The sequence below is a fragment of the Solanum lycopersicum genome, chromosome 1 (genome assembly GCF_036512215.1).
Source record: "Solanum lycopersicum chromosome 1, SLM_r2.1".
Taxonomy (NCBI): domain Eukaryota; kingdom Viridiplantae; phylum Streptophyta; class Magnoliopsida; order Solanales; family Solanaceae; genus Solanum; species Solanum lycopersicum.
This window is the reverse complement of record NC_090800.1, coordinates 72217123-72232599: the sequence shown is the minus strand read 5'-3', so window position 1 is coordinate 72232599 and position 15477 is coordinate 72217123. Positions and strand designations below refer to the sequence as shown.

General features: G+C 28.4%; 1 protein-coding gene across 1 annotated transcript; it reads left to right on the top strand.

Moving 5' to 3' along the window:
• The first annotated feature begins 1623 nt into the window (after nucleotides 1-1623).
• On the top strand, nucleotides 1624-6053 carry LOC104647465 (pectinesterase/pectinesterase inhibitor PPE8B-like). The gene is made up of 3 exons (XM_010322883.4): nucleotides 1624-3980; nucleotides 4056-4370; nucleotides 5842-6053. The coding sequence occupies exons 1-3, from the start codon at nucleotides 3956-3958 to the stop codon at nucleotides 5973-5975; spliced, it is 474 nt and encodes a 157-aa protein (XP_010321185.1). The 5' UTR covers nucleotides 1624-3955; the 3' UTR covers nucleotides 5976-6053.
• The last annotated feature ends 9424 nt before the right edge of the window (nucleotides 6054-15477 follow it).

The window sequence follows — 15477 nt, the reverse complement described above, 5'->3', positions numbered from 1 at the left end:
TTTAAGTACTTCATGAATGTTTAATATAATTTAAATTTTAAACTATACATTCGAGCAGGCTTGCTTAATCCAGTACCATGAAAACACAAATAGTATAAGTCAATCATTTCGATTATCGATTGAGGTTTATGCTCGGCTGGTTTCAGATCATCAAGGTGAACTGACACGTCACGACCCATAAATCTTGGGTTAGATCAATATAAGCTACTACTAGATCTGATTCGATCCTAGAATGAATCAACCTAATTGACACTCTTAGATTACTTTAGGACCGTGCACAAAGATCTTGTGATGAATCAACATGAAAATCATGTTTCCTGTGTTTGTACCTTGTTTTATGGGTGGGGGGATCCACAAAGCAAATCAAAAACAAAAAAAATACATTGCATATATAGGGTTAAAATTTTATTTTATTTATATATTAAATGTTGAATCTCATTGACACAAAGAATATCAAATATGTAATAGTTATAGTAGTTTTGTGACATCTTTCATCAAAGAAATAACTCTTTTCCTTGTGTTCAACTCTCCATTTACGTATCTAAGTTCGAGTGAAACTACTATTTGTTTTTGAAAGCTATTTCGTTCAATTTCTCCAACTCATTTCATGGAACTCCTCCGATATTGATTCTAAAGCTAGGATAGCAAAATTGTAAAGGATTTTCAAATTTTCTCAAAAATCATTTTAAAATAATTCAAAGACTTGATATAAACCTAACGTGTAAATTCATTAAATTCAAGAGCTCTCTGAGGCCTAAGTAATGGTCCAAATGCTACAAAAACCAAGAAAATGAAAATGACATTTGGCTTTCTAGGGAAGGAGCAATAAAAATGATATTTTTTAAAAAAAAATTAATTTTCAATATTATTAATTAGATATATTTTGTCTTAAATTTCAAGAGGATTATAGATAAAATTATTTCAACTCTTTTCATAAAAGTAATACAATTAAGTTTCCTAACATAAAAATTACAAAACTTTCACCCTAATAACATAAAAATCACTATTACTGGAAAATTCATTTTTTGATTAATCAGTGATGTATAATATCATAATTATGTGATCATCGATTTATTTAAAGTTGAAATAACTATTAAATCCCTACACTAACTATTTCTCAAGAATATTATGTACAATGTTAGAAATTCATAAATAAAATTGTCATTTTTATGATTTAGTACACTATAACAGTAAACCTAAAGATCTTCATCTCAATGATAATGTTTCAACAATTAAGGACCACTATCCTAGTCTCAAATTTTATATTGTTTTAGTAAAATAACACTTCAGATAGTCGTATGACTTATATTTTACTAGTATTAAAGAAAATATTTAAACGCAACCTCTATATTTGTATGACGGAGTTGATATAATTAGTCGCGTTGGTGGTGGTCCTAGTCATGGCCGATTAGTAGTAATATTACTGGCTAAGCTAGAAACAAAGACAATTAAAAGGATGGGGGACCGGGGGGTGAAGGATATGATATGGACGGATATATATTTACTATTATTTTTCTGTTTCTTTGATTCTATTATTGTTGTCTAATTTGTTTTGATTATCATATTATTGATTACTGCTACTGCAATTTTTCTCCATTTTATTCTTTATAACCTTCCACTTCATTTTTCTTTTTTATTTTAAAAAATGATTTTGGTATTCTGAATTTGTGTCAAAGGTCTATTATAAACAATCTTTTTATCTTTACATGTACTATCCGAATCAACTCCTTAAATGATAAAATTGCTTAAACGATACCTAAACATATAATTATTTAAACATTTGTAGTATAGAAGAAAAGAAACCATTTTATCATCGATCCCCCCTCCTCCCTAGCAATTTTGGTATTTTAATGTTCATGTGACCAATAGTTTTCTTTAGCCAATTTTGACAATTACTTTAATGTGATCAATAATAGTTTTCTTCATAAACTAGAAGCAAATGCATATTAGGTAATAGTATGTAGATATTATTGTTATTAGTGTTTTATTTAATATTTGGGATTGAGTGTTATTTAGACACTTCACTAGCAATAGGGTTAATTGAGGTAAATGAAAGCAACAAGTAACAAATTAATTAAATATTGGCTGCTATCAGTGATCAAGGTTCAATTTGATCTTTTAAATCTTATCAAAGTTATACTAATTAATTAGAATTTCCCTCTGAAATATGATTATAAAAGTTAAAAATTAAAAGCTGAAATTATATAATATAATAAAATGTTATTCACTTACTATTGTAAGTTTACCTGTTATTATTAGAATTATAGATAAGAGAAAACGTTGATAAATGGGAAACAAGCTTCGCAGAAATGAACTAGTAATAGAATTGTGCAATACTATAGCATCAATATTTTATACTTAGAGATTAGAATTATAGATAAATGTAAACTATATATTATTACCTTAAGTTTAATAAATTTTATGCAAAATCAATGTAATGTACCAGTTTAAATTTAAATCATAGACTTCACTACTTATGAGAGTTTTTTTCCCAAATGAATAATAGTTATTCATGTGTCTTGAACATCATCAAATTATCGTTCACTCAAGTCTTTATCGTATCTAAATATATTTTTTTAGTAAAAACTTTATATATATATTTCATTTGTCATTTTCACTTGAAAATCATGAACTTTTGCACCAACTTTTGTATTAATGTGTCATGATTGTGACTATCAACAATATAGCAGGTCCTTTTTAAAGTATAATGATAATAATACACCTATATATAGTAGATATAGATAAAATAAATTGAAGTGTTCATGATAGAATTTTACTAATATATATATATATATATTCTGTAGCTAAAACACTACTTATAGGGGAACATATAGTGCATCACTCCAACTTGTATTTTTCTTGGATATTTGCTCTTCAACTAGTTTACTTTTTGTGTTATCCAATAACTCAATTATCATGTGGTTGTAAAATTTGAAATTAACGTGCAAGTAAATTGTACTTTTATACTATTAATATAAAGAGTGATACTATAAGAAGAAAAAAAGATATGAAATAAATTAACAAATTTAACATACATGAGGGGCTAAAAGAGTAACGAGTACAATTACAAATATCGGGCGAATGAAAGTCACGTTATTACAAGTTTACTTCTTTGATGATTCAAACATACGACTTTAAGATTGTAGGTACTTAACGTCTATGAATCAGTCCGAGAAAAGAGAGATTATGAAATTGCATAAAAAAAATTAGACTTTTTTCTCTGATAAACTACTTAAAGGTTAATATGACTTATAGGCAAAGATCCACCTATAAAATGTCCCATTCCAATTCCATTTTAGAGTTATTTGACGTATCGAGCGATCCTTGTCAGTGATGGAAATAAAAAAATTTATAATGGAATTCAAAATACAAAAATTTAATACAAAATATTACAAGATAATAAATCGAAGATGAAAACAAAAGAAAAGACTAATCTTAACCCGCTTTTACACTTTGTTGTCATTTATAAAAATGTACCCATGTTATTTTTGATAAAAATTCTTATGCATTTTAAGTTGTAAGGATTAAATTTGAAGAATAAAACAAAAAATAATATCTTCTTCATATTATTAAAAAATCGCTTATTTTGGATTGTATTTTCACAAAATGAAAAGTTTACAAAAGTCACAAAATGATTCCCTCCAAATAAGAGAAGATGAAAAAAGAAGAAGGAATATCATAACTAAGCTAAGAATTAAAATGTTACTACAATTACATATTACCAAGGTAAGTAAATGATAGAAAAAATCAATCAAATGAAGATGACATATAGGTGTCCAACAAAAGAGTCTTTAAAAATGACATTTTATAAATGTATGCAAAAAATTAAACGTGTAAGAAAGAGTAAAAGGTTACTACAATATAAAGGATGGGGTTGTTAAGCTTGGACAATATTAAGAAAAAGTAAAACTCTTCCACTATCAAGAAGAATTGCTGCCAATTTATCAACTTTGCAATGGCCATCACAAATAGTTTTTACGGTATCTTTCTTTATATCTCTAGATTGTACTTGTAATTCTTATTCATAAAATCATCAGACTTTTTTTTTAATGCAGGGTATATAATGATGTTATTCGCTATAACTATAGTTGTATGTGTTGAAAGTCAATTGCAAACATTTTATAACGCGATTGTTTCTAAAGATGGGACCGGAAATTTCAATACAATTGTTGGAGCAATATTGGCGGCCCCTGATCACAGTGTCAAGCCATTCTTCATAAAGATTAAGAAAGACACGTATGAGGAATATATTAGAGTTGAAAAAAAGAAGATTAATATAGTCTTGATCGGAGAAGGGATGGATAATACGATAATAACCGGTAATAGAAGTTTTGTTGACGGCAACAAAACATATGATACCGCAACCGTTGGTAAGTCCCTCTCTCTCTATATATATATAATTTTATCAAGACACTTTATATGCAAAAAAGCAACGTCAATTCTACCGTGATTGTGAAATCTATGGCACGGTAGATTTCATATGTGGTGATGCTATAGCAGTGTTCTAAAACTGTTTGATTGAAGCTCGCACTCCAATGGCGAGGCAATATAACACAATCATAGAGCAACAAAGAGAGATTGAGTCCTCCAAATCTGGAATAGTGCTTCAAAATTGCACGATAAAAGCTACCCCCGATTTGAAGAAATCGGACGTCACGACATATTTAGGTCGGCCATGGGGTATATTTCTAGGACTGTGATAATGGAAAGCTATATCGATGATTTGATAGATCCTAGAGGATGGGTTGAGTGGATTGAATCAGCAAATAAATTCAGTATTATTCGTCGACCATATTATTTAGAGTACAAAAATAGAGGACCAGGTGCTGTCACGAAGGGACGGGTGACATGGGCATCCGTCACTACGGATCCTAATATTGCATCAACTTTTACCGTTAGAAATTTTATAAATGGTGACCGGTGGATTCCCACCAATATCCCTCATTACCTAGATTTATCTTGAATAACAATAGGTTGTATTATATTCCTAGTAATTTATAAAAATAGTACTACTATGTATGTGTCTTGTTTGTTCAAATGAATATGATTATCTGATTTGTCTTTTAAGTAATTCATTGTTGCTAGTCTTTAAGTATTCATTGTTGTCATTGTCTAACTAGTTTACTTAACATTAAATCACCAAAAAGAACATAACGTATTGTGTCAAAACTTACACATTCATATTATTTCAAGTTGAAAAATAATTAAATATAAAAATCTCAATAATAATTGTTACTTGGCAATTTAATCTGAATTAAAATTTCAAAAATTGGGATTCAGGGAAACTTGTTATTCAAAAATATTCACAATATTCGATCATTTTGGGGCTGTAATCTGTTGGTATATGCTTTGGGCTTTAGCGCAAATTCTGCTTCTGCTGAGCCCTTTTGATGTACAACAACCATTTTGACTGTTTATGGGCTATATGAATTAGATTCAATGGACATATTATTTTTTTTTTCCGAATAGGTCCATCCGAATTTAATTGAAATTTCAATGTGGATTTAAATCGATATAAATTCTCTTTTAATAATTAGTCATGAACATAGATAGATTATACATCAATAAACTATATGTGTATTGTCCTATAAAAATAAGAAGACTATATTATTAACATAATAAATAACTATGAAGGTAATTAAAGTGCAGAGAAAGCCAAATAACTCGTAAATAAACCTTAGCATAAATCAGAATTACTCATGAAAGCATCTTATAAGTTAAAACAGAATGCTGAATTTCTGATTACATATTAATTTTTTATTTGATCTAGCAAAGTAATGGTTAAACCAATAAAATTCATAAAATCATTATCTATTTTTTTAATTGGGGATATTCTGACAGGTGGTTCAGCAAATGAATCTTCACAAGTCTCTGGAGCACTCGCAATAGCAGAAGTTGAAGTGCTCACCCCGAAAATGTCATTTGCATCAAAATATTTAAGTGCTAATGTAGCATCATCTATCGCACTGTCATAATTTTCCTTACAAACTTGAAGGGATTGTAAAATAATGGGCTCTTTTACTTGCTCTAGTAGACTTACAATCTTATTGTAAATACTTTTTGTCTTTCTTAAACATTGTTGAAGTAGAATACGTGCCAAACCTTTTTTATCAGCGAAAGAGCTCTTAGGGTCCGCTCTAAGAGCATCGATGCAAGTTTTATAATCACTAGACCTTCGACAAACATCTTCTATCAAATCTCCCGATGAAAAAGTTACGAAAAAAAGAAAAAGCATGAAAATAAGTGATAATGCTTTCAAGAAATTCATCTTCAGTTATACTTGTATTTTTTGAGTCATATGTCAAGTGGTTCTTATAGCTATATCAATACATATTCATATTATTTATTTTCCATAAAAGACTGTAGATATTATTGGGTAAAGATTGTGGTAATTACATCATTTCCTTTCGAAATAAAGTAGCATTAATAAGTATCCTCTTTTTATTTAGAGATGGAAATAATTTAATATTAATTCACTCAAATATGATTTTGAAATAAAGTAGCAATAGTAAGTATCCTCTTTTTATTTAGGCAGGAAATAATTTAATATAAGTTCACTCTTAATATGATTTTCAATCAATCTTTTTCTTCATTAGCATTATTTTTATATCAATTAAGACATTGATTATATTCATTGCCTTAATAAGCTTTTCCTAATAAGGAAATTTGGAGAGGTCAAACGGTTTTCTCAACTTTAATATGGTCATTTGGTCAAAAGCTTTGATGACACAATTACAATTGATTTTGTCTTTCGGGTGAAATACGTAGCTAGTGGAGTATGACATTGAATAGAATGCAGACTGCTAAAGGAACAACACTTGTGCTACTTGCAGACAGTTATACAAAAAGAGATCAGATCACCTTTCAATCCTAATAGTATTGTATGTTGTTAGAAGTGAATGTGATATTTGCCCCAAATTTTACCACAATCATATTTCTTTATAAAATTGTCACTCTGTCAATCGACAACAAAAAATATTTTTCTTCGTAATATATTAAATTGTTAACTTAGACTCGAGATCTAATATAGTAAATTAGCGAATGCAATAAAAACATACCGTAAAAATGGTTGAACTTCTTCGCAATTTCTCAAGACATAAAGATGAGCTTGTTTTCTCTCTAAATCTATAAGATTTCTAGATGCCTCTCTTAATAAAGGAGAACCGTTTCTTTCAAATGCGGATAGTCCACTATATGTCGTAGTATGATCATCTTCATAATTGTTATCCTTCGTTCATATCCTTTCACATTTCCAGGTAAGTACATTGAACAAAATATTATACTTTCTTCAACAATATACCCTTCAGCAATAGATCCTTCAGGTTGATTTCTATTACGAACATAACATTTCAATGTGCATAAAAATCTGCAAAATACAACAAGATACCACTCAAATTAGAATGATAAAATTAACAGACCACATAAAATTAAATGAAAATTATAAATTAAAAACATACCACTCAATTGGGTACATCCACCTATATTGTACATGTCCACCAAGTTTAACCTCTCTTGGAAGATGAATGACTAAGTGTACCATAACATCAAAAAAATGTCGATAGAAATATTTTTTTCTAATTTGCTCAATGTTATCGAAATCTGAATTTCAAGTTGGTTAAACACATCAACCCTTAATGTTTTCGAACACAATTTTTTAAAGAAAATACTTAACTCAAAAATAGCATCATATACATTATTTGGCAAGACTCCGCGAATTGCAAAAGGAAGCATTTGTTCCAACAGAATATGAGAATCATGACTCTTCAGTCCATAATTTTTTCGATCTTCTGACTTCACCCACTGTGATATATTAGAAGAATAATCATTTGGAACCTTAATCATTTTCAAGAAATTGCATACTTTGGACTTCTCATCTGCTGATAAAGAATAACATGCTGCCGGATAACACCAGCTTCCATCCCTTTGAGTTGGATGAAACTCACTTCTTTTACCCATTTTCTTCAAATCGTGGCGAGCATTCAAATTATCTTTTGTTTTTCCTTCAATATCTACAAATGTCCTAATGATATTATCGCACACATTTTTCTCAATATGCATCACATCTAAATTATGACGTATTAAATTATTTTTCCAATAAGGAATCTTGAAAAAGATGTTTTTCTTCCTCCAGTTATGAATGTCTTTACTTCTTTTGTACTTCTTTTTTTTTTAGTCTTACCAAATTTCACGTCCTCTAGAGTAAGCAATTGGTCTAAAACATCCTTTCCAGAAAGAGCTTCTAGGGCAGATCTTCTTTCTACTTTTTCATCAAAATCACGTTTATTACTTCGCCACTTATGATTAGATGATAAAAATTTACGAACACCCACATAAAAAAACTTACGACCATACCTTAAGTATACATCAATATCATTTCTAGGAGCTTTAGGACCAGGTATCAACAAAGATAAGAAACAATATGGTTTCTTCATGCACATCCAAGGGGGTAAGTTGTAAAACAGTAGTGATCACTTGCCAAGTGCTGTGAGAAACACTTAAATTACCAAAAGGATTTATCCCATCAGATGCTAAACCAAGTCTAACATTACGAGGATCTCTAGCAAAGCCCGGATTCAATGTATCAAAATGTTTCCATGCTTCTAAGTCTGCAAGTGTCTAAGAACCCCATCTTTTGAATGTCGATCATGATTCCATGTCATATCTGAAGCTATTTATGGTGATATAAATAACCTTTGCAATCTTGGTTTCAAGGGAAAGTAACGTAACACTTTTCGAGGAACTTTTTTACCAGTTTTTCCTTGAGTATTTCCATTAGTATTTTGACCTTCAACTGATCTCTACCTAGACTCCCCACAAATCAAGCAGGATTCAGCTTTTGCATTATGTTTCCAAGATAACATACAATCATTCTCGCAAGCATGTATCCTTTCATAATGAAGACCTAACTTTTGAATCACTTTTTTTTCTCCATAAAATGACTCTGGTAAAGTTTCACCTGAAGGAAGTACTCGTTTAAATAACTTTAGTATGTTATCAACAACTTTACCACTCAACCCATAAAGACACTTAATTTGGAACAGTTCCACGATTAGTGATAACTTGGAGAATGTCTCGCAACCAGGATAAAGTTGTTGTGCAACATCCTCCAATAATTTGGAAAATGTGGAAGTTGATTCTGAAGCATCACCATGTTTATACTTGACCCCACAAGAATCATTGGTGATTTCATGACCAACAACATCATATATCATTTCAAACATATCATCACCTCACTCTTTTCTTTTCTTTTGAGAAGGAACAACTGGTTCCTTTCCTTTCTCCTCTTGATTGACATTTTATTTTTTAGGTGCAAATTCTCCATGATAAAAACATGTGTATCCTTGAACAACACCAAAATTATTGGATGTTCCTTGACTTCATCTCTAGACTTGTGGAAAACATTATTGCATTTCTTACAAGGACAAGGAATTTCATCTTCTAGTTCTCTGATTACTTAAATGCAAATTGAAGAAAACTATCAACTCTTTTTAAGTAAACGTCGCTCGATCTATCAGTACGACGCATCCAAGACTTGTCCAATTCATATTTCCTACAAAGAAACATAAATACAGAAATATATTGTTAGCATCGGTTCCCTGGTACACAACCTATTACGACGAAGGCAGTCATCTGATAAAACTATGTCATGACGCAGTGAGGTTTGTTTCATCCTCAAAGGGGCTATCGTGTTTCCAGGAAAAAATTAGGGAAGCCCTGCATTGACTGTCTCAGTCATTCTCCAGATTTATTTGAACACTTGATCGAGGATCGAGAGAAAGTTCCTTACTACCATGAATATCCTAAGCGGCCAAACTTTTTTTTTCCTTGACCGAGTCTATACCAGACAATGATTGTAGAATATGAGAGAGTTGGTTAGGTTACAGTGCTTAAAATTTGTAGAAGACAAATTTGTTACTCTTGATGTCGACGATGTAGGAGCAAACGAGAATGAGGCTGAGCCTTGAACAAGTTTGGGAGATTCTTTATGGATTTAGTGATTTAGTAACTGTACATATATTTTTTTTTCTTTTTGATTGATATGTATATGTCAAATTTGCATAATATACTATAATATTTTATAATTTTCCGTTTTAATTTATTAGACTTGATTTAACTTGATGCCAAATTTTAAAAAATTAAATAAATATTTGAATTTTGTGAATTTGAGTTATACTATCGAATGTATTTATTTTAAATAGATTGTAAAAGAAAAAATAGGTCAAAAAAATTAAAACAAAAAGAGTATCTGTTTCAGTTGTTACATATACTAGTATATGTGATTTTTTGTTCATGAAAATAAAAAAATTATTTAACTTTATTTGATAATTTTGAAATCTAAAGTAGGAATTGGAGTTGTGTTTGATGATAATATTTGCATTTGGATTTAATTTTTTTAATAAATGTAATTTATACCCTCAATTTGTAAAATAAAATAAAAGTAAAAAAATAAAACACCTCTTGAGATATTTTTCAGAACTTCAAATATAACTTCAATTTCATATTTGATAACTGTATAGTCAAAAAGAAATTATAAAGTGAATAAATTATTTGAAATAAAATATTGATAGCCGAACGCTAAATTAATTAAATAAAATTTAACCATGTACCTAACCTATGCTTTTTAAGAAACGGACTTCAGTTCACCTCAATTATATTTACCTTTGCTAGGTCAAAACTCAAAAGTATGGACTCGATTGAAACGGCTCGACTCCACTTGTGTGACTCGCTTTCTATATATATATATATATAACACACTTGGGTAGTTGAGATTCAATATGGACTAATATTGTATATAGTTTAGATTCGCTTAATTCGATATCCATATCTGTTTTTGATTAATTATTCAAAAACTAATATTTGATAAAAACCTATTATATCAAAAAGACATATTTCATCGTAATTATAAATGTTTTTCAATTAAATTCAGTTTTACAAACATATATACTTGTATTTTTAATATGGTATCTCTATAATATTTTCTTTTTAAATATGCTTTGTATTGGGATAAAGTATAAGTATCCCGAAAAAAAACTTTTCTGCATCGGGTGTTCAAATAAACTAATGCAATTTTCATTATTATGTGATTTAAGGAAGTAAAATACATTTTAATTAATTAAGATTAATTAAAATGAATTGTTAACACATGACGTGCATGTATCGGATTGGTGTAAACACCTTGTGCCCCCTAAACTATGACCGAAATCTCAGCGACACATCTTAAGTAATCTAAAGTCCTATTACCCCCCTAAAATTCATTTTTTGTGTAATTTTGTACACCTTTTGGCTTAGGTGGCACATTTCGTAACTTCATTTAAGTGAGGCGCCGGGGAGATGTTTGGAGGTCACGTAGGCCAGAAAGGTGTATAAAATATAAAAAAATAAGTTCATGGGGCAGTAGGAACTTAGTTTAGTTAAGATGTGTCTCTTAGTATTCGGTCATATTCTAGGTGAGTACTAGAGCCTTATCCTGCTTTGTATTATTTTACTTAATCTTGGGGTATTTTGTAAAAATCCTCTACGGTGAAGGGCAGGTGAGGTCTATGTATACACTATCATTTTCAAATCACACATATAATATGATATTGTTATATCTAATAACTTTTGATTAAATAATTATATCAAAGTAATTAAAATACAACAAAATTGATACTTTTTAAATCCTGATAAATGTATTTTGTAATTCAAAATTTTTTCGTTTGTATTCTTTGATGACCAAAATTGATTTTTTTCAATAATAAGAATTAACCTTTGACTTAATTTATCGAGCCAATACGCTTATAATTTCTATTAATTCATTTACTTAATGACTATTGGATTATTTTAATTGTATTAAGAATTAATAGTTTTCTATTGCTAATATATAAACTAAAGTATCAACTTTAAATTATGTTCACTAATTAATAAGTCATAAACTAAAATATATAAAATAAATAATAATAATAATAATATATTGCTTACCTCACAAACTTCCGTATATGTATGAATTAGAAAAACAAAGAAGTTAGTTGTATTGAAATTAAAAATTGTAACAACAAACATCCGGCCAAAAATATGGAACAAAAACCAAAAAAAATCCCTCCAAAAATTATTTCCCTTTAATTTTTGCCTAAATTAAAGATCTTTTTTCCTATATTAGAAATCCCTAAATCAAATAAGAAAAATCTCAATCGTCTTCTTCTTCTCTATCTCAAATGTTCATAGTTTTTCAACTTTTATTTTCAAATCAAAGCTAAGGTAAACAACAACAACAAAAAAAATAAAAAAAAATTGAGTCTTATCAGATATAATAAGTAGCCAATTTTTTAAAAGATGTTCTTTTATTTAATTTTGTTTATATATTTTTTATAATCAATGATACAATTCCATCAAAACTCAATTCTACTTATAATTTTTTTTATAAAAAATGAAAAAGTAATATTATTCTACTTTTTAAATCATGTTATCATGTGACGAGAAATTGAATACTCCCCAATATTTTTTTAAAAAAAAGCATGATTATTGCTCTTTAATTGTATGTAAATTTTTTTTTATATAATTTGTATGTATGTAATAATTATTTTTTCTTTTAAATAATTGTAGCTTGATAAAAAAAAATTAATTTCTTTATTCTCTAGTTTTTGTTTTTATACCATCAGAACAATATGTGATAAGATTTTAGGTGTCATTCTTTTAGAATAACAATTCCATGTTAGGTTATAATTCTCTATTTGTTTTGACATTCGTAGATCAATACAGTTGCTTTTCATGTCCAGTTTTTATTTTTGTGAAATATTTTACTTGTTCTTCTTGAGGTTCTAGTCAATTATAAAAGTTGGGTAGTTAGTTTTATAACCACAATCATTTATATTTGTTAAGAAATGTCATATTTTTGTATTTTATAAATACATTTTATAAATCAAATATCGATAGGAAAGCTCTTCAAAAAAAAAGTTAATTATTTGATAGATAATGAAGATATGGTGTCTCCTGAGAATTCCAAAATTACACCGGTGAAAGAAAATCTTTCTTACACAACATGTGGAAAAACTTATTTTTCTGAGTTAATATAACTTTGTTCAATATTGAATTTATTATGATTATTTTTCAATTAAGATAAATTTACATATTTATTTGATCATATATAACCAACTCAAGTTCAATAACTTGGTAGGACATGTGGACACGTTAAGCGAGGTTGAAATTAACTACTATTATGGTGGTTATTTTATATTTTCACCTTCTAGAAAGTGTGTGAATAGACATTTGAAGAAAACCAATATGGACATTGATTTTGTTAGTTATTTTGATTTGTTAGACGATTTAAAAAAACATTGTAAATCTATATTTTTTAGAGAGTTAAAAAAATTTATTTGAGAGGTGATAGGATTATTAATGATTATGATGGATTAGTTGAATGTGGTGATAATTCACACGTTAGAAACATGATTATTAGTTATAAAATTTAGGAAAAATGCATAGGTACCCCCTCAACCTATGCCCAAAATTCCAGAAACACACTTATACTATACTAAGGTCTTATTACCCCTGAACTTATTTTATAAGTAATTTTCTACCCCTTTTTAGCCTACGTGGTACTAGTTTGAAAAAAAAGTCAACCATCGTTGGACCCACCAGATAGTTTCACGTAGGCTAAAAAGGGGTAAAAAATTATTAATAACATAAGTTCAGGGGGTAATAGGACCTTAGTATAGTATAAGTATGTCTCTGAGATTTCGGGCATAGGTTGAGGGGGTACTTGGGCAATATCCCTTATTTTTATAAACATTTTAACTTGACATTATCAATTTAATCCTCAATTAGGTTCTAATGTTGTGAAAAGAAGAAGAGTCAGAGGACCCACACGGTGCACAAAAATAATCAACTTACAGGAAGGAGAAAAACTATATGTAGAATTTGATAAGAATTTTCAAGTTGTTGGTAAGAATGCAACTCAATTTATTTGATTTTTGGGTTAAACAGTTAGAAGTCGAAGTTGTTGTTCTTTAAAGGTAAATAGTTGGAAAGAGATTGAGCAAGACAAAATCGATCATATGTGAGGTATTATTTTGGTAAGAAAATCATTTGCTTGAACTTTATATGAATTAACAGTTATTAAAACATATGATTATAAATATATGCATATATCTTCGTTAGAAAAAATTCAATTTTGATGTGTCTGACGGAAAAAAAGATGCAATGTTTTGTCATATGATACAAAGACTATAGACATGAACTGAAAAGAAAGTATTTCAATTCAAAATCAACATATCAACTTCGCTTGAGGAATAAACCCAAAAAATTTGGTGCGAATGAACGGAAATATTTGGTCAATCTTTGGAGTGATGCTGATTTTCAGTTAATTAAATTAAAATTAATTTATAATTTTACAATTATTATTTGTTATCGTAATTTTTTAATTTATTATATAAACTAATAATTATTATTTTTTATAAATATTTTTCTCAGAAGAGAAGTTCGCAAAACAAGACAAATAGATCGAAACGTTCCTTGCCTCCATATATTGGAACAAAAAATTATGAAAGACTTAGACATGAAATGGTAAATGTTATAATATCTAGATAAACTTTGAAGTATTATTCTAGATTATCTAAATTTTGCAAATATATATATATATATATATATATATATATATATATATATATATATATATATATATATATATATATATATATATATATTTGCATATATCTTTATTTATTTACTTTAATTGTAGGACCAATTTGATCAATTTAAAAAACAACAATAAAAAGGAGAATTTTCTTTAAATGGTGATAATATCTTCGAAAAAGTACTTGGGACACAAAAAAATGGATATCTTCGTTCATACGGTCCGGGAAAAAATATTAGCGAATATTTTGGTGGTAGAATAACAAAGGTACAACTCATAAAACAACTAGAATCAACATAGAAAGAATCAAATGAGCGTGTTGAAGAAGTTAAAAGGGAAGCGAAGGAACAAATTGAAGAAATGAAGAAAGAAACAGACAATAAGTTAAAAGAGTTGACGAAAAGATGGAAAGAAAAATTTCAAATGATGATGGCAGCTCAAAGTTATATTATCTTTTTATATTAGTGTTTTGATACTATGTGATTTTTTCTAAAGAAAATATTTAAATTCACATTTTGAATTTTTTTAAAAGTAAATATTTTGTTGTACTTTTTTTAATTCAATTTTGCATTGTTACTGCAACTTTTGGTGCAAAGCACCTAAGTGATGGAGAGATGGACAATTATTTTTTTCTCTTTTAAAAGTACATTTGATATGTTTAAGTAGAACGTTGTTCCACTATTTTGAATGACATTTTTTATCTTTTATTATTATTTTGAATATATTATATTTATATTTATTACCCAATTTAAGATATTGTGGTATCATTATTTATAATTTTCATGTTAAAATAAATGTGCACATACATAAATAATGAATTACTAGTGTGTCAAAATTTCCAATAGTTGCTATAAAATATATAAAGTTGT